This window comes from Giraffa tippelskirchi, chromosome 3, assembly GCF_054371585.1.
Source record: "Giraffa tippelskirchi isolate mGirTip1 chromosome 3, T2T-mGirTip1v1.2.pri, whole genome shotgun sequence".
In the NCBI taxonomy this organism is placed as follows: domain Eukaryota; kingdom Metazoa; phylum Chordata; class Mammalia; order Artiodactyla; family Giraffidae; genus Giraffa; species Giraffa tippelskirchi.
In genome coordinates, this window is record NC_137277.1 from 43,895,836 (window position 1) to 43,920,084 (window position 24,249).

The window sequence follows — 24,249 nt, forward strand, 5'->3', positions numbered from 1 at the left end:
CACCCATGGTCCTTGCTGCTATGGACTCTTTCAAGCATAAAGCTTGCAAGCATGCTCAGCTGTCTGACTCTGCAACCCCATGGCGGAGAAGGCAATGGCAACCCACTCCAGTACTCTTGCCTGGAAAATCCCATGGATGGAGGAGCCTGGTAGGCTGCAGTCCAAGGGGTTGCAGAGTCAGACACGACTGAGCGACTTCATTTTCACTTTTCACTTTCATGCATTGGAGGAGGAAATGGCAACCCACTCCAGTGTTCTTGCCTGGAGAATCTCACGGACGGTGGAGCCTGGTGGGCTGCCATCTATGGGGTCGCACAGAGTCGGACACGACTGAAGCGACTTAGCAGCAGCAGCAACCCCATGGACTGTAGCCCACTAGGCTCTCCTGTCCATGGAATTTCTTAGGCAAGAATACTGGAATAGGTTGCCACTTCCTCCTCCAGGGATTGAACCTACGCCTCCTGCATTGGCAGGTGGATTCTTTACCACTGCAGATTTCTAGGCATAATGACAGCTTCCTGTCTTAGGCTAGGCCTCAATATGCTTTGGGAACTTGCTTTCATATTAATCCTGATAACCCTGGGCGTTAGGTACTAGGATGATGTGTAATTTCACAAATGTGTAAGAGGAAGTTCAGAAAGGTCAGGAGACTTGCCCAAGATCACACAACTATGAAGAAGTTAGAGCAAAGATTTTAAACCGAGTTACTTCTTGACTCTGAAGCTTATGATCTTATAGGTGTATCATCAAATTCTGTTTTGGCCTTGTCTGAGGATGTGTCAGTGGCCTTTCAGTAATTAGTGTCTAGAAAACAGGTCAAAGTGACCCACTTTCTCCAAAAATTTCCAGATGGATGTTCCACATCTCTATCTACCCTTGCCCTCCCACCCCTCAATCACAAAATGAGATATCAGACATGGAATCTTTTATGTCATTTCTGAGAGAAGGAATAGTATGCAGTTTTTGTCATCTTTGTACTTTCCCATACAGCTTGGCTTAAAGAAATCATGAGAATCTTTCAAAACAATGATGGTATGAAGACAGTACTTTAAAAGTACATGTGTAGATTCATGTTTATTAAGGATTTATTTACTTTTAGATCCTAGTTTGCTCTGCCTGACAGGAAGCTTGAAGTTAAACTTCATGCTCAATTTGCACATTGAGTGTTGCCTTCAAGGGTTTGAAGCCTGACACCACCATTTACAATCAGGTGGCTTTTTGAACAGTTAGTTATCTATCCCCATCTGTGCCTGTTTCTTCATTTATAAAATGGAGGTATGAATATCCTCTTCACTGGGTTGTTGCAAGGATTAGATTATATAGGTTAAGCACTTAGGACAGTGCCTGGATCACAGTAAATGTCTATAAGTGTTAGCTATTGTGTGATTTTAATAGATTTTTTGTTGGATGGATTTCACTGTCAAGCCATTTTTCAGGAAGGGCTAATGGATCCCCCTTCATTTGCCTCATCGAGTCTCACTTTGTTTACCACCTGTTTCTGGTGTCCTCTACTCCTGACATTATCACCTTTAACTTGCATGTAAATAACACTGACTATATTTCATCAAATCCTAGATGCCACCAATTATTATCTGTACCCTCGGCATGTACCACTTAAAAAAATTTAAAGATCGATTTCGAAAATGCATCCCAATTTCAGAAATGTCAGATGTTGAAGGATAAAAGTATAGCTTTCAATCCATGAATGGTGAGAAGGATCTGATCCTGTATTCCAGACTCAGGCCCTCCCTGATTGTGAACTGTCCCTGCTCCTCCGATGGCATCTGTATCAGTTAACCAAGATAACTCGTCCACGTGGCCCAGTGCCATCCCGGGGGTCCTGGTGGTTGGTATTCCCTCTAAGTCAGTCCCAGGCAAGCACGTCTAACCTTGTCCATATAGCTGGTGCAAGGGGCTCAGGCTTCCCCTGGAGGCAATTTGTAAACTGACCTGATGTTGAACTTTAAGGCCTGTGGCTTTAAGGTCAACTGACTTTCTCACCTTTTATGACTGCTTTGCTGCTTCCTGCTTCAGCCTGAGTTGGATTGTCCTCATGGGCAATAAAAATGATTTGTTTGAGATAAATTTCTAAGAAGAACAGTGTGGGGTTAGAACTAACCAATGTCCAGTGTAATTTCCCCAGGTTGTGGGTTAAAGCACAGGACTCAACAATCATTTTATTGTCTGCGTGGGTTTCAATCGCAAAATTTTATTTGGAGTGTTTCCTTCTAGTTTTTTTTTTCTCCTTCCTGATCCAGGGAAAAAAGGAGTGTGTTGGGACTAACCCCAGGGGGATGGCAGCACAGGCAGGGACTAAGGAGTCTGACTGAGTGCGTTCCCTGAAGTCTAGTGCCCATTTTGTAGAGAAACAGGGCTCTGGAGACAGAGTAACTGGAATTTAAACCCTTGATGTCATTTCTTAGCTACATGATCTTATATGAGTCTCTCTGAACCTCCACAGCTGTAAAGTGAGGATAATAATACTTCAGAGTCATTGGGAAGCTCCAGGAATAGCAACGAGCACACAGCCAACGCTCAACAAATGGTAGTAACACATGCTGAATGCTGCCTACCACATACCCGACACTGTGCAGATATGAAATGTTAGCAAAACAACATTCATGGAGAGGAGGCACTCTTACAGCACTTTTGTTACCTGCTGTTAAGCAGTCAAGCTAGCAATCCCCCAAGTCCTTCTTGAGATGCAGCCTCAGCCAGCACTTCTGTGAAGTCTTCTGGGCAGCTGGCCATCTGTGGGGTGAGAAACTGGGCCAACCTACCATATGAACATTCTCCTGATCTGAGGCCAGATGTGGCCAAGCCTAGACTTTTGGGTCCTCACAGGTGCTGAGCATCACGTCCCAGTCTGAGGGAACTGCTTTCTCCACCTAGCACATGCTGGATGAACTGGCGCTATGGCTCTCATCCCAATTCCCCAGCCCAGGCTTCCATGCCTGCTGATCAGGGGTTGGTCTCTCCTTTCCATGGCACCAACAACCTGCCAGTGTGACCCAAATGCCTACCAGGGGCAGAGCCCTGTGGGAGAAAGTTGAGAGGCCCTCCCAAGTGTGAAGCATTTGCCTTCTAAGTGGAGAGCCCCCAAGAAGTAACCAGCAACAGGGCACATTTGAAAGGCCAAGCAAATGGTGTGGAAATTAAGATGATGGAATTCAAGAAAGGGGCAAGACCACTTTCGGCTGGGGCAGCTTGTCTGAGACCACCAAAGAGAGACCATCTAGGTCATAAATTCATATCATCTACACGATTTGGACATGTCATGAAATTGAATGAAACAGGTTTGAGTCATAAAATAGGGGGTGGTGGGAACACTTTCGAATTGGGGGCTGTAGACTCTTACAACACAATTGACCCCACAGTTCCTGTTTCTAAATTCAACTAGTATCATTGAAGAGACAACTTGAAACCTATGTAATTCCTGTGACATCATTTTAGAGGGTCTTAGAGATGGGGAGATGGTTGAGGATTACAAAGAAATGTGTACCTGTGTGTTCATCTAGCACAAAACATGTCTTTATGGTTTCTATTTTATACTAGCCTCATTCCTGGTTCTATTTTGTATCTTTCTCAGGTATCTTTTAATATTCATCTTTTTCTATAAGAACATTTTTATTTAACAATTGGGAAACTTACAAAATTTACTGGAGTTGCTACTTCATCTATCTTCACTCCAAGTCATTCATCTTATTCCTGACCCACACTTAATTTCTATAGTCCACACTGTTTCTGGACAACAATTTTTAAAAATAGCCATTGGTGCTTCAGCCTTATATAAAACAAACAAACAAACAAAAAATCACCATCATCACTGTATTACAGATTTTGCTAAACAAAGTTTAGATTTACTCTGAGACCAGAAGAGCAACTTCTCTGCGGTATTACTGGTGGAAAAAAGTTCCTAGATTTCTATCATATCTCTAAAAAAGAAAGCACAAGGTTGCAGTCTCTAAAACGGAGAATAATTAGAGTTCCTCAAAATTGAATTAAATCCTTTCTCCTTCTCCAATCCTGATTCAATCTTTTTTTTCCTGATTTCTCGATTGTTAAACCTTTAAGACTGCCATATCACAACCACACAAAGCTACCCAAACAGCTGTAAAACAAGTAGGTCATTTTATACCTCATTCATTTTGCTTTTGGCTAAAGGCAAGTTTCATAGGGAAAAGAACACGTTGAGATTGCAAACTGATCTTCATTCCTCCCAAACTTGTTACCATAAACATAAGCCATGGTTATGACCACCATTTTTCTTGAGGCACTTTGTTGTTCACTACCAATAGCTCTCACTTCTCAGGGGAAAAGATTTTAAAACAAAAACCAGTATAACTGATATTTTATCTATAGTAAACCCATGTATTACTCTACTGTAGGTACTGCTTGTGTTCTATCATCTAAACATTCTATGGTGGTGGCTAAGTCATGTCCGACTCTTGTGACCCCATGGACTGTAACCTGCCAGGCTCCTCTGTCCATGGGATTTTCCAGGCAAGAATTCTGGGGTGGGTTGCCATTCCCTTCTCCAGGTGCTTTCTGACCCAGGAATCGAACCTGGGTCTCCTGAATTCTATAGTGAAATGCATTTTCTTAGGCCACAACCTGGTCAGAATTACTTGGACAAACGAAACGTTTATTGCCCACAAACCTTCATTTTAACTGACCTGGAGACTGGACTGTCTCTATGGTTTCTGGCTTGTGAGACAATGTTTTACTTCTCATGGTTTGTATTTCCTTCTCCCTGTGCGGGCTGGCTGACAGCCAAGTCCTCTGCACCCATCAGACGCCGCCTCAACCCAGAAGCATGCTATATTTGCAGTCCAGCTTTTTTTGGTCTTGATGCCCTGAAGGCAGTACAAACCAGTTGAATCCAACTTTACCTCAATCACAAGCAAGCAGGTGATTTCAAGGATCATCGCCTTAAGATATGCCAACCTCAGATCAAGTTACAAGTTTTAAAGTCATTTGAAGTTGTGAGAAAACAGATCACCTACTGAGGGTGAGAGGCATTTTCCTATGTCCACATGCACCCTTAATGGGGTCCTAAAACAGGAAATGAAATCTCAACGTAAAGGCTCTCTTGCCAGTTCTCCAAATGACATGAAAGAAAGCAGCAGTAACCATTTTAAAATCATGTAGCTAGAATCTGACCCATGTTGAGTATCCCAATCACGTCTTCCCTACCTTCCTTTGGTCACTTAGCCTAAAGTATTACCATCCTATTACCTCTTCCTGATAGACAGATATTTCTACTTACATTTGGCAATCTTGTTTTCACCATGCACTATGGTTTTCATGAGATGGCAAGCAATTCTGGCTTTCTCTGAAAATTTGTTGTCCCAAATGCTATTTTTACTTAATTGGATACGCTGGTTGGAAAGTAAGTAATTTAGTGGTGTGAAGGGTAATGGTACCTTATTACTTGATAAAGCAGAAGTTGTATGAAACAAAATGAAAACAAAAATCACAAGAGATTTAAAGATAAGCCTATTAGCACCCCTGTATGTTAGTTGCTCAGTCTTGTCTGACTCTGAAACCTCATGGACTGTAGCCTGCCAGGCTCCTTTACCCAAGGAATTCTCCAGGCAAAATTATTGGAGTGGGTAGCCATTCCCTTCTCCAGGGGATCTTCCCGACCCAGGGATCGAACCTGGGTCCACAGGTAGATTGCAGGTAGATTCTTTACTGTCTGAGCCACCAGGGAAGCCCATTAGTTCCCCTAAAAGATCATAATTTTCTATTGCTCAGTAATCATCTCAAAGTAAGCATTTCTACAATGGTTCTCCAAGAACAAACCAAGTAAAACTGGCTGTATTCATGAAGCATTAGTTCTCAAGTAGTGCCCTATTAAAGGGAGTGAAAAAGTTGGCTTAAAACTCAACATTCAGAAAACTAAGATCATGGCATCTGGTCCCATCACTTCATGGCAAATAGATGGAGAAGCAATTGAAACAATGAGAGACTTTGGGGGGGCTCCAAAATCACTGCAGATGGTGATTGCAGCCATGAAAAGACGCTTGCTCCTTGGAAGAAGAGCTATGACCAACCTAGACAGCATATTAAAAAGCAGAGACATTACTTTACCAATAAAGGTCCATCTAGTCAAAACTATGGTTTTTCCAGTAGCCATGTATGGATGTGAGAGCTGGACTATAAAGAAAGCTGAGAGCCGAAGAATTGATGCTTTTCAAATGTGGTTTTGGAGAAGACTCTTGAGAGTCCCTTGGATTGCAAGGAGATCCAGCCAGTCCATCCTAAAAGAGATCAGTCCTGGGTGTTCACTGGAAGGACTGATGTTGAAGCTGAAACTCTTGATACTTTGGCTACCTGATGCAAAGAGCTGACTCACTGGAAAAGACCCTGATACTGGGAAAGATTGAAGGCGGGAGAAGAAGGGGACAGAGGATGAGATGGTTGGATGGCATCACCGACTCAATGGACAAGAATTTGAGCAAGCTCCGGGAGTTGGTGATGGACAGGGAAGCCTGGCGTGCTGCAGTCCATGCGGTCACAAAGAGTAGGACACAACTGAGTGGCTGAACTGAGTGCCCTATAGTTGTGCAATTTCTTCATTATTCTTGTTAAATTTGCTTGTGGTGCTGTTTCCAACATATTTAAGAAATATTTGCAATAGTTTTTTTTTAAGTCTTTAATTAGAAAACTCAACAAAAATATATATTTTACATAACACATACATTCTTAATATCTGCAGGTAAGATAAATAACAGAAGGCCAAAGCAGATATACTGTATTGCTTCTCTTTGGCAAATCACCAGTATTATCCTCTGCAGAAACACAGGATATGTGTATAAAATAAACAAAACAAAACAAATCCCCATCAGTCTTAACTGTCCCTTAGTACAAACAACAAAATATTTAGCAGTAATACAGTAGATGGATTTTTCATATTGACTAAAATTTATAGTACTTTATTTATACCACAGGGGTTAAAGTAGCAAGCTGCTTTCCAAAATTAAGGCCTGCAGCAATAGTTGGGAAAAAAAAAAAAGATACCCCTTTTTCCTGGTTATATCCTATTTTTAATTTAATAATGTCACATTCAAACTCTACCTCTCAGATGCCACTCCTAACAAAAACAAAATCCTTCCCTAGACAGAAGCTGTGTTCTACTTGCAGGTCAGTTGTCTGACCACCCCCAACCAAATACACATTTTGTATGGTGCAATTCAGCCTTCTTAAGTTAGTATTTACCATCTAACTCAGTGTTACAGAATAAAAAAAAGTTACTTCCACTTTATAGCAAAGATATATATTGCGGCTCTACTGAAGCAACATATACATGCTGGAACTAATTAGAAAAGCAAAAGGGTCCATTCAACACATAGCAGCTTATATCTAAATATATACATGAATGTATATGTTTTCACAGTTAAATTTTAGAAAAAAATTTACATTTGATATGTTCAGAAAAATTTCTAAGGTCTATAAATAATATTTTAAAAGCTCAACTGATCAAAATGCAATACAAGAATGTATCAAATTAAATAAATCTCCTAAACCTTGAAATCAGTAAAGCTTGAGGTTTGTGTAAAGTGTGCTCAGTCCCTAATACTAGGGAAGGCAGCATCCTCTAAACACGGTAGGAGAGAAACTCTAAAACTTTGGAAGGAACTGGCAGCTCCTGGACTTCTTGGGTGGGCATCACTCTCCGGATTGACATGCGACATAAATGTTGAAGGCTAGGGACTTGCCTTGGAGTTGCCCAAAAATACACACTTCCATCATGTGTCCTAAACAGATACAAACAAAAACCACAGGCTCAGTCACACAAATCCACGTATTTCATCATCCCACAGTTCAAACAATTACCACCAAGGCTGTAAGTTAGAGCCACAAATTGCACATTAAAACCTGATTAAGGAGACCTGCAATAGTATTATAAAGAGCCCTTATGGAATTTACTGAGTAACATACAGGCTGCTTTGACTAAAACCAACTTAAATTGCCTCTTAAAAGAGAAAAATCACTTACCCAGCAGCTAAAACACTGCCATCAGTAGAAAAGGCACAGCAAAGACCATTGCTCAAAGGTGCAACTTGCACAGGATAATCCTCATCAATTCTCCAGAACCTCACCATTCTAGAAAGGAAATAAATTGTCCAATAATTATCTAGTTGGAAATCTAAGGTAAAAGCAACTTTTGAAATTCAGAAAGAAATGCCACTCTGTGCTAAGTCAGAACCCTAAACAAAAACAATGATTATTGGCAAATAACTCTCCCCATGTTTCTTAACATTCTAGAAAGATCGTAATGAGTCACTTTCTAAATCGATGTGACCAAACGGCTCAGTGCCATATCCAGGCATACTGATAAAAGTATGTGAAAATGGAATGGCTGCATCTAGTTTCTGATTCTTGACCAAAAGCAGCACATTTCAGACACATGACGTTTCATCTTTACAGTCTCAATTTCAGCAGGTACTAATGACTGTTTTTACCATTTATTTCACTTTGAAAATGTCCTTGTTTCAACCATTATAAGATATTACTAAAAACAAAAGAAAAACCCTGTCAGCTGCGCTAAAAAGCTAATTTGAAACTGCACCTAGTTTGCCTGAACTAGTTAATAAAGAACACAGGAAAAGGCACTCGTTATTGTCTGTTTACACAAATACTACTCAGGCCAATATACTTTAACACACGCCAACATCTCCCAAAGTCTTGTCTAGATAAAAAGCCATTAAAACTCAAACTGTAGAAAGATTTTTTCATCCTTAAGTATGTTTTTTATTAAATAGAAGAATGAAAGGACATCTTTAAAAGACAATAATAAATATGTCAAGCTGTAATTTACACACTTACTTATCATCAGCAAGGCTTGCAACGTGCAGTCCATCATGACTAAAAGATACAGATCGTACCCATCGGTCATTTGCTCCTCCAGCAAATATTGGAGTGGGTGGGGGAAACAGGTGCCTGAAGTAAAAGACATGTTTTCAGGGCAAGTGAGAGTCACCTCAAGAAACAAAACTACCTTGTACATCAGTCTTTGAATAGTTTAGAGTGGCCTTCATGAACACAATTGAGAAGACAGAGCAGAGTTGATTTACCTATTTTAAACGAAGTAATTAAACCTAATTACTAATCTCCTTTTTAGAGTGGTTTAAGACTCTTAAGACTAAGTTTACGGTTCCCCCAACACAAAACTCTAAATATAATTACCACTTCCACGAGTCATGTCCTGTTAAGTAACAAGATCTGTATCAAGACAGTCAAGTTTATTGGTAGAATTTAAATGCATTATTAAAGGGCATAAATGATACCCAAATTTCAAATTATAATAGACTGTAAGTTTAGACATCATATGTTAATGATTCTGATCATCTCTGGAACTTCTTAAACTACACTGATAGTAGAGATGAATTACAGACTGAAATAATGCATGCTGTACCCACCCAAATTCCATCAGAATGGCTCCAATGTGTGGATCCCAGATATACACTCGAGTATCATAAGATGCCGTAGCCAGCAATGCTCCATCAGGAGAAAAGTCACAAGCTACAACATCATGGTGATGCCCTTCTAGTTTCCGTATCATGGTGTATTTATCCATATTCCAAAGGAAAACCTGCAAGAAAAGGCACATGTTATAGCTTCATTCGGACATGCAGAGGACAAAATCGCACATCTTAAACTAAAACAGCTAAATTTAATTAAGATTATATTAAATTAAACAGTATAAATTATGAATAATTAAAAGAATATGCTCAGTGTCATAGTCAGATTAAAATCAGTTTTTAAGTTAATTAAGGTAGACATGCAAATTCTATTTCAAATGTTTCTGTTAAATGTTAATTTAAAAATAAGCCTAAACACAAAAAAGGCAATGTAATTTAACCACAAAATTATACTGAAATCCATTTATTCCAAAAACTAATTAACTAAAATATACAAAAATAAATAGGGTTAAGTACTACAAACCCCCTTTTTTTTATTTCCAGAAACTACCAAATTTTTAAAAAATATACAGACAGAAAATATAAGGTTAACAAATTGTTACTCCATTGGCATCTCCCTTTGAGATAATCACTTGTTTACAATAGGCTTGGGTCACCAACGTGAGCCTAGGAAGAGAAACAGATACTGCAAGCAAAGAGAATTTTTCACAGCCAAAAGAAATTTCTTTGGCAAACAACAAGGATGTTAAACCACATTACAAAATGAAAATGCTAACTTACAAAAATAATACAATTAACATTTCTGTGAATCAAGATTTGCCAATCTTATTTTTCCCAAACCAACCACAATCATTAGTCATTTTAAGTATAAAACATTTAAGTTACTTTAATACTAGTTCACACATTTAGATTCTAAAGATCAGTAGTTAGACTGTGCAGAATAGCTCTAAACAGGATTCTAATGTTTACTTCAGTCTATTATATTAAACATCAGCTTAGAGGTTTGTAATAATCCTAATAAGATAAACGCTCCTCCTCTTGGAGTAAAGCAAACCTTTTTGCTACTTTTTTTCTGCACAGACACAATATATTACTTCCAAAGAAAATAAATACAAACTTTCAGTTGGATCAAAGACTTAAGGTATCTTTAGTATCACAATGAATTCCAAAAAACAGCACAGAGAAACCATTTGAAAGCCAATTACATTACACTAAATTGGTTTCACATGTTAAGACTCCCAATTCCACCAGACTGGAAGATCAATTACATCGGAGGAGTCAGTTGGTTTCACTGCGGGGGGGAATTATTTTTAATTATTTTTAAAAAGAAAAAAAGAAAGAAAGAAAAGCAGAAAGTGGACATCGACCAGCACCTGTGTACGTACAGTACACCTTGCAGCCGAATGCAAGGTTACTTCATCCTATGGTAAAGGTCGCCCCCAGCCCGGTAGCCAGAGATGCCACTCTTTCTGCCCAGCTAACACCATTGTGCGCCTGTGTGCGAGTGGTGCCAGCATAACCTCAATCACACCAATATTGCTGCCACCACCTGTGACAGGGAAAGCAAGAAGCATATGGAAAACACACAGCCTAAAATAGCAATGTCAACATCTAGCTTTGCTCTTCTTATGATTTTTAAAGAACTAAATATTTTTTTCCTCAACTGTCAACATTTGCATCTATCATTTTAACACACTTCTTGGCTAAATAAAATCCATTTTAACCAGACTCCCACCCCCATTAATTCAAAGTGTACTGTGATCATCACATTTATTTGGACTTCAACCATTTTCATAAATACCTGAAGCTAGTAAGATCTCTTTAACTATACTAACACAGAGCTAGTAGATAACTAACTAAAGGAGGGTCCATCAATAAGGATAACTCTCTTAAGAGTCACTTTATACTTAATCTGTCTACAGGTATGCTATGCAAGACAGACCATATAAAATTTAGATGAAATTCACTCTAGGACATACATGACTGTTATTTTTATTCTTATTAGATTTTTAAGTTACTTTTTTTCAGTTAAATGTCCAGGACCAGCTGGGACTCAAAACTTTTTAAACAGCAAACTGGACCAAAAAAAAAAAAATAGAACAACAGAGAAGAAAATAATTAGCAAAGGAATGTTTTAACATTTGGACTAGATCTCTTCTACAGAATATATACTTTCCTAGATCTTATAAAAAATAAAATTGCCATACCCCATATTTTACAAATATCATCTCTAACTAAAGCAACCCAATTTCTCACTTTATAATATAATCAATAACTATATTTAATTTCCCTCATGCAAATTCTCCCCCATCATGAAATAACACATTTAAGATATTTAAGACACCGAGCACAGACTTAATGGGTTACCAGATTTAAAATGATTTTGCATATATTATTACAATCCAATTCACAATAAATATACAGGAACTTTGACACGTACTGCTTTACTGGCCCCCACTGAACACAGCATAGAAGAGTCAGGAGAGAATGCACAGCTGTACACCCAGTTCTGATGGCCCCGCAATACTTTCATCATGTTTCCTGAACAAAAAGAAAACATCGGTGTTAATCCTGGAATCTAATTCAAATGACTAGCATTTCAAAAATGGCAGAATCACAAACTTCTAAGGGGCAGTGATCTATAACACTACAGATCTACAACAGGGGTTGGCAATATACACCCGCTGCTTATTTTTGCGCCTAAGTTTTACTGAAACACAAGCACGCCCATTGTTGTGGCAGCAGAGTAGAGTACTACTACTGCAGAGATAGTGTGGTCTACAAGCCTAGATATTCACCATCTGGCCCTTTAAGAAAAGGTCAGCTGACTTTTTTTTTTTTTTTTTTTAACTTTTGGGATCCCTTAACAGCTGAGCAATTAGAGAATCATAAATGTAGAAGAGGTGCCACATAGTTTGGTAATAGTGTATTGTTCTATCAGGTAATGGTTACTACCCATAAGCTGGAATAAGTCTCCAAATCTGAGGAACTTGTTTCCTACTACACTCAATTTAAGCCACACTTGTCTAAACAAGCCTGTCAACTTCCAGCTTGAGGCTGGTGGAGCACCAATGGATCTTTATATAAGGTTTTAGTTAAAACTGTAAATTCTTTCACTGGAGGTTAAGAAGGAGGTAGAAATGCTCATCTCAGGTCCTCTCAAACAAGGTAGATTCCCCAAAACTTTGTAAAAGTACCACAATTACCAATGTTTCCAAAAAAGCTACAACTTGACACTGACATTCCTTTTACTATATTGCAGGGTAAATCTCTTATTTTTGTAACTTCTTACTTAACCCATCCAAGTTATGTTTAGTATTTACATATTATAAATTCTGGTGTATAAATCATGTTTGAATTTACATTTTATTAATTACTAAGGAGTATCTTTCATTACATCAAGATCTTAAATTTTCATTAAGCAAATAGGAAGTTAATAATATTCCCCAATTTAAAGGAAATAAACCAACACAAACCAGCTCGAATAAAACCTTAAAACTGATATAGATTTTGTCCTTAAATAGTTGATACAGATCTGTGTAGTTAGTTTCTGAGTAATAGCAGATTGTTTACTTAGAGTAACTGCTGGCTCCTATTCCAGGTCACATTTATGGTTTTGTTTGATCTGCACAGGGAAAGGGGCCAAAGGACTAAGCAGGGAAAAAGGAAACTATGATCATGTCATTTTTAACGTCAAGTGTTTGTAATACCTCTCAGTAATAATATCCAGAAACTAATTCTTTTCCACAGCCTAGAAAGACAGACATACCATCATCTTTCAGGTCCCACACTCTCAGAGTTTTGTCTCTTGAAGCTGACACCAGGATCAAGCTCCCATCTGGAGCAAAAGTTAAATCTCTGACCACTTCAGTATGATCTACCAAGTTAAGGAGGAGTTTTCCTAAATGCAATGGAAGGTCAGAAAGAGACAATGTTAATAATTTTTACCAGCTTTCATATTTTAAAAAATTAGATTTCTCATCATTAAAAAAAGAAAAGGTAGAAATATATGGGTACCTCCTTTGTAAAATGACTTATTTATTAGTGTGCTTTTACTATTTAGATTCACTATTTATAATGTTTTAAAATGAATTATTTCCAAGATACCAAAGCCTAAATTTATTAGAAAAATTAAAAGGGAATTTCTGAAATGTGAACAAACTCTTGGACCAAGTCAACTTAGTATCAAGAAAATCTGTATCATTTAAAATCTTTGTGGGACTTCCCTGGTAGCCCAGTGGCTAAGACTCCACACTCCAAATGCAGGGGGCCTGGGTCTGATCCCCGGTCAGGGAACAAGATGTGGCAGGCCACAACTTAAGACCCCATGCAGCCAAATACTCTTTTAAAAAAAGATCTTTGTATAGTAACAGCCTAAATTTTCAAACATAATCTCAATGAAAAAAAGTATTTATTCATCTACTACGTGAGTTTTGTTTTTCTATGAAAAGCGATGTGCTTATCTTTTAACCTTTTTTCCAGAATTCAATCAAATTTACTGACTCATTATCCCCACTCAATGTTAATATTGCTTGCTGTATTCTAATGTACATACTGTTAACCCATGCCCCTTGCAGGGAAGCACCCGCCAAGTCCTAACTACTGGACTGGCAGTGAATTCCCAGGACATATTCACTTTTAACTGCCAAAAGAATTTAACTTCTCAACCTATCTGGTTAAACTTTAGATAAAATGTCACTAAAGCCTTCCAGAGGCTAGATAATGATTGCTGAAAACCAGATTTACCTTGAATGCCTCTAAGCTATTATATATTGAAAAAGTATATAAGAAAACATCTTGCAGTTTGAGTCATAAAGTAAATTACTAGTTTATAAGTGATAATTAACTAAATGTTCCTCAGACATGCCCTTCCTACTATAATATTCTCTGAAGAGTGATCAAGCAATATGAACTCTATTTTCCTAAATTAAAACTATAAGCTGCAGATGCTATTTAGGGCAATAAAGATATACGTATAAAGACACATTCAGAGGATCAATTCTTGCTTCTCCGTAAGTTAAAATCCTCAAATCGTATTCTTATAGTGTCTACAAGCTATGCTTACATCATTAAATAATCGAGTTTGCTTTCAAGACTTCATACCTGTATATACATCCCATATTTTGATACGTCCATTGTTTAACCCTGTGGCAAGGAGTAGCTGATCTTGTCCAAATCTGAATCGATGCCATTCTATATTTACACAGCGACTCTGTTTCTCTGGAACTGATGATCCAAAAGCAAGACTCCAGACTATATCACCACAGTCTATAATATGTTCACGAGGCTTATTTTTCTGACCACCATCACTGTTTTGTCTTGATAATCTTAAACTACTTGAATTGGTGATATTCTTGGTGCCATGCAAGAGACTGGTGAAAAAAAGCCAGATTGACATCTAGTTATTATTTATTCTGAACTCCTGTGGATACTAAATAATAAGTGTTTGCTAAAATAACTTCCATATTATTATAGTAATACTGAGTAACAACAGTATAGATGGGAAAGGGAAAATCTGCTCTCAGCTATGTGGGCATGACCAAATAAATTCAGACTAAAATCCTCAGTGTCTAAGAAAAAGTTCAACGATAAACAGCAATTTGTAATTTGGTCATTTCAAATGTGTTTCAATAAATCCTTATTGATGTAGAACCCTATATTAATTAGGATTCTTTTCATTAACCCAAAAGTATAAACAAGCAGAAAACAAAAAACTCCGAGAACATAGATATTGTGAAGCTGACAGCAGAAAACTGTCTAAATCCCGTAATAATCAGTAGTAATAAAGTAATAAAGACATTAATGAATAAAACCATGAAGGTGAACTAGACACAAAAAGAAGGGAACGATTTTAAACTCAGTGCACACATTTTAGAAACTACACTGTGTGCGTGTGCTGGTTACTCAGTGGTGTCCGACTCTTTTCGACCCCATGGACTGCAGCCCGCTAGGGTCCTCTGTCCATGGAATTCTCCAGGCAAGAATACTGGGGTGGGTTGCCATTCCTTTCTCCAAGGGATCTTCCCGACCCAGGGATTGAACTCAGCTCTTCTGCACTGCATGCAGATTCTTTACTGCCTGAGCCACCAGGCAGGGGCTTCTCTGGTGGCTCACACACATTTTAGAAACTACACTATCAAGGCACAATTAATCTGCCTTTTAATATATGGAAAAGAAAAACACCAAACTAACTGAGAAAATATTCTGTAATATATAATTAGGGCTAGATAATTCTTTCCACAAATTTTCTAACAAATATATTCAGCTTATGATCAAAACACATTTGAAACAGTCTTCAAAAGAAATAACATAAAACAACAAAATAATTTTATTAATCCACACAGAAAAAAATAAATTCTACAGATAGATACAAAATACAAAAAAGAAGAGTCTTACAAGTTCTTAAGGCACTGGGACCACGGAACAAGCTTTACTGTGCGATGTCCTTGTGACCAGGCAAAGTACGAACCATCTGGGGCAAAAGCAACAGTCCAATTTTCACGACCACATTTCTTGTCAAAAGGAGCTGCTGGAGCTAAAAGTTCACCTATAGTACGTGATCTCACTAAAAGAAAAAAGAAAAAATACAAGACATTGCATACAACAACAATGAATTTGAGACTGCATCCATATTACTTTGGTATTCACTCAACTCCACTGACTTTTCCCCTTTTGTTATGCACGAAGTTCTGCATTCTATTCTTTGAGGGGAGATAGGCTGCGTGAACACCCCTTGATGATAATAAACATCTTTATAAGTTCTGGCGAAGTGATTGTCCTAAATTTCCCAAATCAAGAACTTTTAAAGAAAGTTTCAATTAAGGAAAAAAAAACAGTCAAATAAAAATAATGTAATCATCTCTCAGGGCTAGCAATTAGTAAGTCCTGACTTTCATAAAGCCTTATGTTTTTTCTTTGATTTGGCTGTACCAGATCTTAGTTGTAGCATGTGAGATCTCCCATATTTGTTGAGACACACGGAATCTAGTTCCCAGATTGAACCCGGGCCCCCTGCATTGGGAGGACAGTTTTAGCCACTGGACCACCAGGGAAGCCCCTGCCTTATGTTTTCTTCAAATTACTAACATTTAAAATGCAAGAAACCAAAGTTGCTCTACAGGAAAAGTATCTTCTCCAAACAGCAGCTTTCAAAAACCATAATCCACTATAAAATATAGTATTATATCACTACTCAAAGGAAGCACTATTAAATGAATGGTCTAGTCAGACAAGAATATTCTTATCTTTTTCAGGTCACAAAAATCGAAAAATCCTCCGAACTAAAAGGGACTTAATTTAGTCCAGCCTCCCCAACCTGTACTTTAAAATGCATTATAGGGATTTCACTGGTGATACAGTGGCTAGGACTCCACACTTCCACTGCAGGGGGGCAGGTTCCCCTGGTTGGGGAACTAAGAGCTCACATGATAAGTGGCACAGCCAAACAAGCAAAAAGTAAAATAAAATAAAATGCATTGTATTTGTGATTCTCAAATAGTGGTCCTCAAGCATCTTCCTAATGGGCCACCAAACTGATCCCCAAACGAAGTAATTCTTTTGGTTTTTAAGGACAAAAAAGTAGGACGATTTCATGTATTTTTATTTTTGTGCACATGCAAATGTGGCTGCCATTTCCTCAATTCTGGGAAAGGATCCTCTTAAGTCTATCACCACTGCTGTCTTGGGTTTGTCTTGATTTCAAATTTTGCTTCTCTCCCTTTTCAGTTTTAAGTTACCTTCAGTTTAGTTTTCCCTGTTATCTATTTTGTGGTTTGCTTTGTGGTCAACTCTGTAATCTATTTTTATGTTTTGGGCTTAAACTTGCCAACAACATAGTCTACGTATTGCAATTCAATTGAGAGCCACTGATACTCTTACTGCAAGAGCAGATACACTTACGCAAATCCCTAAAATGTACTCATTCAGTGACATATCCAGTCTCAATGTATGCTTCGCCAACAGGGAACGTAGCATCTGGCATGAGACAGGGGCTCAGCACATATTTATTGAACAAATATGAAAGCATATGTATAAATTCCCATTCTTAAGTGATATAAATATTTCCTTGCCCAATTCTTTGCCACATTAAACAAATGAGATATGGTTTAAAAAGTAAAACAAAACTGAAATCTGTTTTCCTGTGATATTCATAAATATAAATATGCACCTATACTGGCATAGCTGAGATTATCAGAACATTTCCTTTTAATGACTCAAAATCTTCCTTCTTGCCACTCCACCCACTCAGTCTTGTGTCTGATCAAAGAGAATAAGAGATCCTGTGCTCACATGACATTCATATATTGAAGACAGCCATGACATCAGTAACTAAATCTTTTCACCATGATAAAATCTGGTGAGTTTTCAATCATCCCTTAGATTGCATTGTTTCAAGTCCATTCTCTACCTTCACCTTCATACTGTTCTGGATAAATTCCAGTTAATAATGGCCTTTAAAACAGTGGAACTTTTTCAACTAAACATTATTGCAGGTGTGATTTAATCAAAGCAGATCTCCGCCCCACCCCAACCCGCCAAATACCCCCGCCCCACTTGTATCAAAACAGCAACAATTTCACTGGCAGGAACATGACTTTAATATACAATTCACAAACCAGTGACCCTCTTGATGCCTGCAGAATGATTTTTTAAGCATACAAATGACAGCGTTCCCTGGTAGCCTAGTGGTTAAGATTCTGGGCTTTCACTGCCATGGCCAGGGTTCAATCCCTGGTCAGGGACTAAGATCCCAAAAGCTGTGCAGCAAGTCAGACAACAACACACACACAAATGATTTTAGAAAAGGTTTACTGCTTCATGTCCCCCTGCATGCCTCAAAGCCCACAGTCTTATATCATCATTTCATTTATGTGCCTGGCCCTCAATCTGCAACCTCTGCCTATTTTTTTTAAGGAGGCGGGGGGGGGGGGCTTCTCTTTAACCACATCTATCTTTCAGAATCCACAAATTTTAGGAGAAAAAAAAAAATCAAAATTCACAAATAAGGGACACAAGTTCTAAAGTTCAACTGAAAAAAATGCAAGCATTTTCTTAAAAAGAGAAAGCCTCTAACTAAACTAGATGAATGTACTTATATTAACACCTGTCTCAAGAGGACTGGCCCTTGCAGCCAACTTCAAAAACATCTGGTAAGTTAGACTAGAACTCATTTCTCCTTTAGCAAGCATAAGCAGGACTAACTTTCCTACAAAAGACTCATTTTTTAAAAAATATGTATTTTAGGATCACTCTGTATTTTCCTTTTTTACCTTTCACCACAATCACAAAACTCCTCTTGCATAAAGGGTGATAATAAATTAACTAAAAAACTGGTTTAGACAGCCAAGACCATGAAATAATAAGCCAATCTACTCTTGAAAACTGAAAATATTTTCAATACATAAATACACTTTTTTTTAAAGAAGTAGGGCCACCCTCAACAAATACTGCCAAATAAATACACTAAATACTCAAATAAATTACTGAGTTAATAATAATTACTTTGTGTTTCTTTGCTTATTAACAAGACATATAAAATGACCGTTGCATTTAACCAAATAATTTAAATACTTACTGGTACAATATTATACACTAGCACAAACTTACCATGAAGAAAAAAGATTACTGAAACTTTTATATATGACCTGAAACTGCTGAATGTTAGTATCCTAAGATACTATGATTTAACAACCTTGTGTAAGGGAAAGGCTGCCTGCCACGGGAACCTGGCCATAAGATTCAACACTAGACACATCATCTGAGTCACTGCTCAACGAAGCAATCCAGATTCAGCTCCTTCTTCACATTCCTCCCTGCAATTTCATAACCATAAAGGGAGGATCTGTGGCACAGCCTTGTGAAAGAGGGCTGTAGCTCTAGGCAGTAACTGCCTGTCATATAGACTGCTTTCATCAATCATGGAATCTTGCCTCCTCTTTCAGTCCTTACTTGAGAAACCAGAAACAGAGGTCCTTACTGACAGATACAAAGCTACAGAGGTTTTAACTTTGTATCCAAATGTTATTTTTTAAAAAGAAACAAAGAAACAAAAACCCAGACTTAAAGTTTTCGAAATGATTCAAGATGAAGTAAAATACAGACATAAGAAAGGCAAATCACTCATCCTCAGTGTCACTGTGAGTAGGAAAACAAAAATAAAAACAACTCACTGGACTGAGAATAAGAACTTTTGAGTTCTACATTCCACAGTTTAACAACGGGACATGAATTTTGTCTTCTCCGTATGTTTAAAATAGTTATTAAAACCAGGGGTAAAGTCCTTTCCTAACCTGCCATTCAACCTTATCCATAAGAGAACAAAAGACCAGAATTCTAATTTCACCCACATACAGGATAGAGGGCCTTTTGCCTACTTTAGCTTCTCCCTTTCTCTAGAAAACCTCCTCCAAGTATTCAACAAAGGCACCAATCTAGTCGAACAGCAAGGAAATGCAAACGCTCTCTGCTCAGTAGCTACCTCCAATTTTCATTAAACACAGTGGTGGGAGATGCTAAATCTATTTCATTTTTTAAAGTAAAAACTGTGTATCTGTAGATAAATGTATTATGATTATATATTACATGTATAGAGACATACATATATATATTTGGCTGCCCTGCGGTGCTTGCCGGATCTTTAGTTCCCGACCAGGAATCCAACCCAGAGCTCGCAGTGAAACCGCCCTGTCCTAGCCACAGGACCGCCAGGGAATTCCGCAAACTGCATATATTTAAATAACGTATATAATACGATAAGTTCAATGTTTACTAAACAGTCAACCCTCAACTCCCCTTTAAGTGGTTCCACTTTAAGGTATTTTACCTTAAGAGAGGATTTAGATAATGTAAGGTGCTTTCAAGTGAGTCATTGGGGTAGGTCCTAACGCAGGACCTTCAACATCTACTGGCCTGTCTTCAGCTTGGCCACTAAGCCAGTTTCTAGACAGCCTTTTCAAGAGTTCGCTCTTCTGTAAATCAGCTTTTCTCCGGTCACTCCACCCAACCACCCTGCTCCTCCGTATATGAAAGATAACTGAGTCTCTTCCCCTGAGCTTGCTGCCTTTCTGAACACCATACCATTTTTTAAAACATTTTTTCCAGGCTGATAGCTGCATTCCTCTTTATAGTTGTTCGTATACACTCACCCTTTAATAATAGCTCAGAACAGACAAGTATACTTTCCTTCATCGGAAACTTTTTAAGAGCCCTGGATCTTTGCCTAGTCCTCCCCTCCCCACTCGACGCCCCAGCCCCTTAACCAAGAGAAATCCAGGAGAACGGCCCTGCGCAAACCGCCGGTGAAAGTAACTAGGGTGGGGGGAACATGTCCGCCCCCCGGCCACACGATCCCTGCAGCTCTCGCCACTCGGCTCTCTGGTCCTCTTTGCCTCCTCCGCGCGCCGCCTCCCTCCGTGCCAAGCGCACAGTAGGCGCCGCTTCAATTCTGATCCCATTTACCCTCGGCGACACCCACCCGCAGGGTAGCTTCCTTCCTCTTAGCTCCAGGGCTCGAGCCCGGCTCACTGTTCTTCCTCAGACTCACCCTCCTTGGGGGAGTCCCTGCCTCTCCGCCGCCCCCGCGCGCTCGCCAGCACCCCTCACCCACCGTCCCATTCCTCACCGATCTCTTTCTCGTTGACCCTCGGGGGAAAGCTGGCCATCTATGGGATACCGTCTGATTCCGGGGGCGCGATGCGGACGCAACGACAGAGAAGCTAAAGGCGAGAGCCGAGGGGCGTGACGCGGGCTGGGTCCCTCCCGGTCCCGGGGACAGAGGGGAGGGGCGGGACGGTCGCGGAGGCTCCTGCCGACTGCCCCGAGAAAGCTCTGTGAGGCCTCTGACCGAACTACGGAGTCAAACACAGACAATAGATGCTGGTCCCTTCCTCCCGCCTACGAAGGAAGACACTCCCCTGCACGCTGTCGAGAGCAAACGAGACACTGGAGACAAAATGGCGGGCGGCGCGGGGGATATCTGGAAGACGGAGGCGGGGCTCGTGACGTCATAGCGCTATACCCCCGCCTCTCGACGTTCGGGACGTGACGGCCTCGGCTCCGCGCCCCGCCCTCCCTCCGGGTGAGCGCGGGCGTTGTCCTCGGGACCCGACCGGTAGCCGGAAGAGCGCGGGGGCGGAGGAGGGGGAGCGGTCGCTGCACCAGCCGAGGCCCCAAAAGCTACGCTGGAAGCTACCGACTGTGCGTTTAACTCGGCCTGGATTTCCTGGCCCGGGTCCCAGCATGATATTTATAAATTGAAGCACCTTTGAAAAGGCAAACCGAGATTTGTATAATACATACTAGTCCACAGCTTAAAGATTGCATGAAATTTAAACTGACTGTACTGTAAGGAACAAAAAAGACATTTCAGGTTTCAACCCAGTTTGGCCACCTCCCGGGCCTTCATGCGCTGGGGAACTGGAGGTTTCACGGCTAAAAACAATGAGAAGACAAGGAACATCGCTATGCACCACTCGTCCAGCCGCCAGCGTTCTGACGTGAGCCAGCCGGTTTTTGGAAGGGCCGAGGTGACCCGACTTGAGGAACAAGGAGACACGGGCAGAAAGGCGTCCCGCCCCACCGGGAGACCTCCCGGGCTGCTTTTGTCCTGCCTGCTCCCTGCGGCCGGGCCTTCCTCGGGGCTGCAGCGAGGCTGGCAGTGAGCAGTGTCGTGGCCACTGGCCAAGGCAGACCCCACTGAATCTGCCCAGAGGCAGCTCCTCCTTCACCCAAGGCCTAGGCCTCTGGGAGGCAGCTAACCATTCCCACAGCAGGGATGATGCAAGTGTCAGTGAGCCAAGTTGGTTCCGGTTTTCGGAAGATGTATTTGCACTTTAATGGGCTCTTCTGTGGACTCTGAAGCTAGAGAGTCTTCTTTCTCAAAACTGTTTCATCTTTTGTGTTCCCTACCCTAGTGAACACGTCCAACCAGTCACCTAAGCCAGAAGCTGGAGTGTTTTTAGACTCCGGCCATTCCCCGTGTGGCATTAGTTAGTCCTCAAGCCCTGCCAGTATTTTCTCTTAAACTGTTCTGGAGTCTGTCTTCTCTGTTTTTAAACAACTGCCAGTGTCTTAATTCAAGAGCTGTTTTTGCCGTCTCTCTTAACCACTTTTTATAACTCCATACCCTAAGAAATCGTCATCAATACCTTGATACATTTCCTCCTAGTCTTTTAAAGATTTACTAGCTGTGTGTTCTTGGGCAAATTTATCTTCCTATGCCTCAATCTTCTCATCTATAAAATGGAAATAATAATATTACCAACTTTACAGTTTAGAGAATTGAATTCATTAAATTATGAATTGAATAACTGAGTTAAGAAAAAACATTTAGAACGGGGTCTGGCAACAAAGTGTCAGATACTAACTATAACATAAATGTTAGGTACTTTTTTTTTTACATAGTAATCCTAACTGACTGCAAAATTGAAAGATCAAAATCTCTTAGAAAATAAGGAATTGGCAAAGAACCATAAAAAACAACATTAAGAGTGTGTATACCACCACCACCACCACCACCACCACCACCCACCCCACCACTCCACACCACCACCACCCACCACCCCACCACCACCCCACCACCACACCACCACCACACCACCACCCCACCACCGCCCACCACCACCACCACCACCACCACCACCACCACCACCACAAAAAAAAAAAAAAAAAAATGTGTATAATCAAAATCATAAAGAATAGTTCTGGAAAGCACTGACTTCCAAAACAAAGCTGATCCAACACTAAAAAGAATGACTCATTCTTGAGTTATTTAGAAAACATTGCTGCTGCGTGGTTATCTACTAAGGCTGATTTAGTCATAATTTTTTATTTGGATGTCATTTCTTTTGAAATTTTTGAACCAACTTTTACTATCTTGAAATATAATCTTTTAAAAGTTTACATCCTCTCTTATTCCATTTTCTTACATCTCAGCAAAATGTTATATTGAACAGTCTGGCATTTTCATGTAGTTATCTCTCTCAAGGGTGTTTTTCTACTCCATTTTCTTGTACTGCAGGGAAATACATTAGCATAAGAGAGGGGAAGCAAAATTATGACATTCTTTTGTTCAAGGAGAGTAACCATTTTCTATGTAAAGAATTAGAATTTTGGACTAGACTACAATATAAAATTTGCATCTTGCCTTTTTTCCTCCTTATGATAAAATAATATTTTCCTATGTAGATTAAACAAAACTATTCACCACATCACTTTGTAGGTAGTTTTAACTTCATTTGGAGGTGGGTTTTTTTCCTTTCCTCTTTCAGAATATGTAATACTTGATAGTGCAGAACGGTGGGCTGCTTCTGTAATTAGTCTTTCATTACTCATATGGATATTATAGGTATATTTCCCTTGATATCATGAATGTGTCCAGTTCAAAATTGTGGCCTGTTTTGGGAAAATCCATACTCACCAAAAGCTATCATTTCAGGTGGATTGCTGTTAAGCTATGTATCTACACAGGTCTCTGAAGTTACAAACATCTAAATTAGCTTTAAATTAGGAAGGTTTCTTGCAGGATCTTATTTCTGAATGTATACCTTGATGGGAGTAGAAAGTAAGTGTCCCCTTCCTATAACTAAAGGGAAGCAATATTAACTTAAAATAACAAACATGACTTAAAACAAAAAACAACAACGCTAATTGTACAACAGAAGTTTGAAGCCTATCACTACCAGACAAACAAAACAACAAACCAACATCCAAAACACCAAATATTTTATTGTTCCCTAGTATTTTTTATTGTTCCCTAGTATGGTTAAATCTCAAAGATGAAAAAAATTGCCACAGTCTTTGACTCCTTTGACCAAAACCA

At 39.5% G+C, this 24,249-nt stretch overlaps 1 protein-coding gene across 7 annotated transcripts; it reads right to left on the minus strand.

Annotated features, from left to right (window-relative positions):
* Nucleotides 1-6,907: 6,907 nt before the first annotated feature.
* WSB1 (WD repeat and SOCS box containing 1) lies at nt 6,908-21,379 on the minus strand. 7 transcript variants are annotated; one of them, XR_014079422.1, is made up of 10 exons: nt 21,052-21,379; nt 15,828-15,996; nt 14,535-14,803; nt 13,201-13,332; nt 11,872-11,972; nt 10,805-10,980; nt 9,429-9,601; nt 8,836-8,949; nt 8,005-8,112; nt 6,908-7,763 (listed from the first exon to the last, which is right to left on the minus strand). XR_014079422.1 is itself a non-coding variant. In XM_081579685.1 (9 exons), exons 1-9 carry the CDS (start codon nt 21,089-21,091, stop codon nt 7,604-7,606), a joined length of 1,173 nt encoding a protein of 390 aa, XP_081435811.1. In that variant the 5' UTR covers nt 21,092-21,379; the 3' UTR covers nt 6,908-7,603. The 7 variants fall into 7 exon arrangements, 5 of the variants coding, with proteins under 5 accessions (XP_081435811.1, XP_081435810.1, XP_081435812.1 ...); XR_014079421.1 differs by having other exon boundaries at nt 9,429-10,980; XM_081579685.1 differs by lacking the exon at nt 10,805-10,980 and having other exon boundaries at nt 15,828-15,903.
* Between the last annotated feature and the right edge of the window lie 2,870 nt (nt 21,380-24,249).

Excerpts from the sequence above, each read along its gene's own strand:
- WSB1 (XM_081579684.1), bottom strand. The coding sequence starts at position 21,091 with ATGGCCAGCTTTCCCCCGAGGGTCAACGAGAAAGAGATCG. Across the intron at positions 15,997-21,051 it reads GGTCAACGAGAAAGAGATCG|TGAGATCACGTACTATAGGT; the intron begins GTGAGGAATGGG and ends TTTTTCTTTTAG. Across the intron at positions 11,973-13,200 it reads GTGGGACCTGAAAGATGATG|GAAACATGATGAAAGTATTG; the intron begins GTATGTCTGTCT and ends CTTTTTGTTCAG.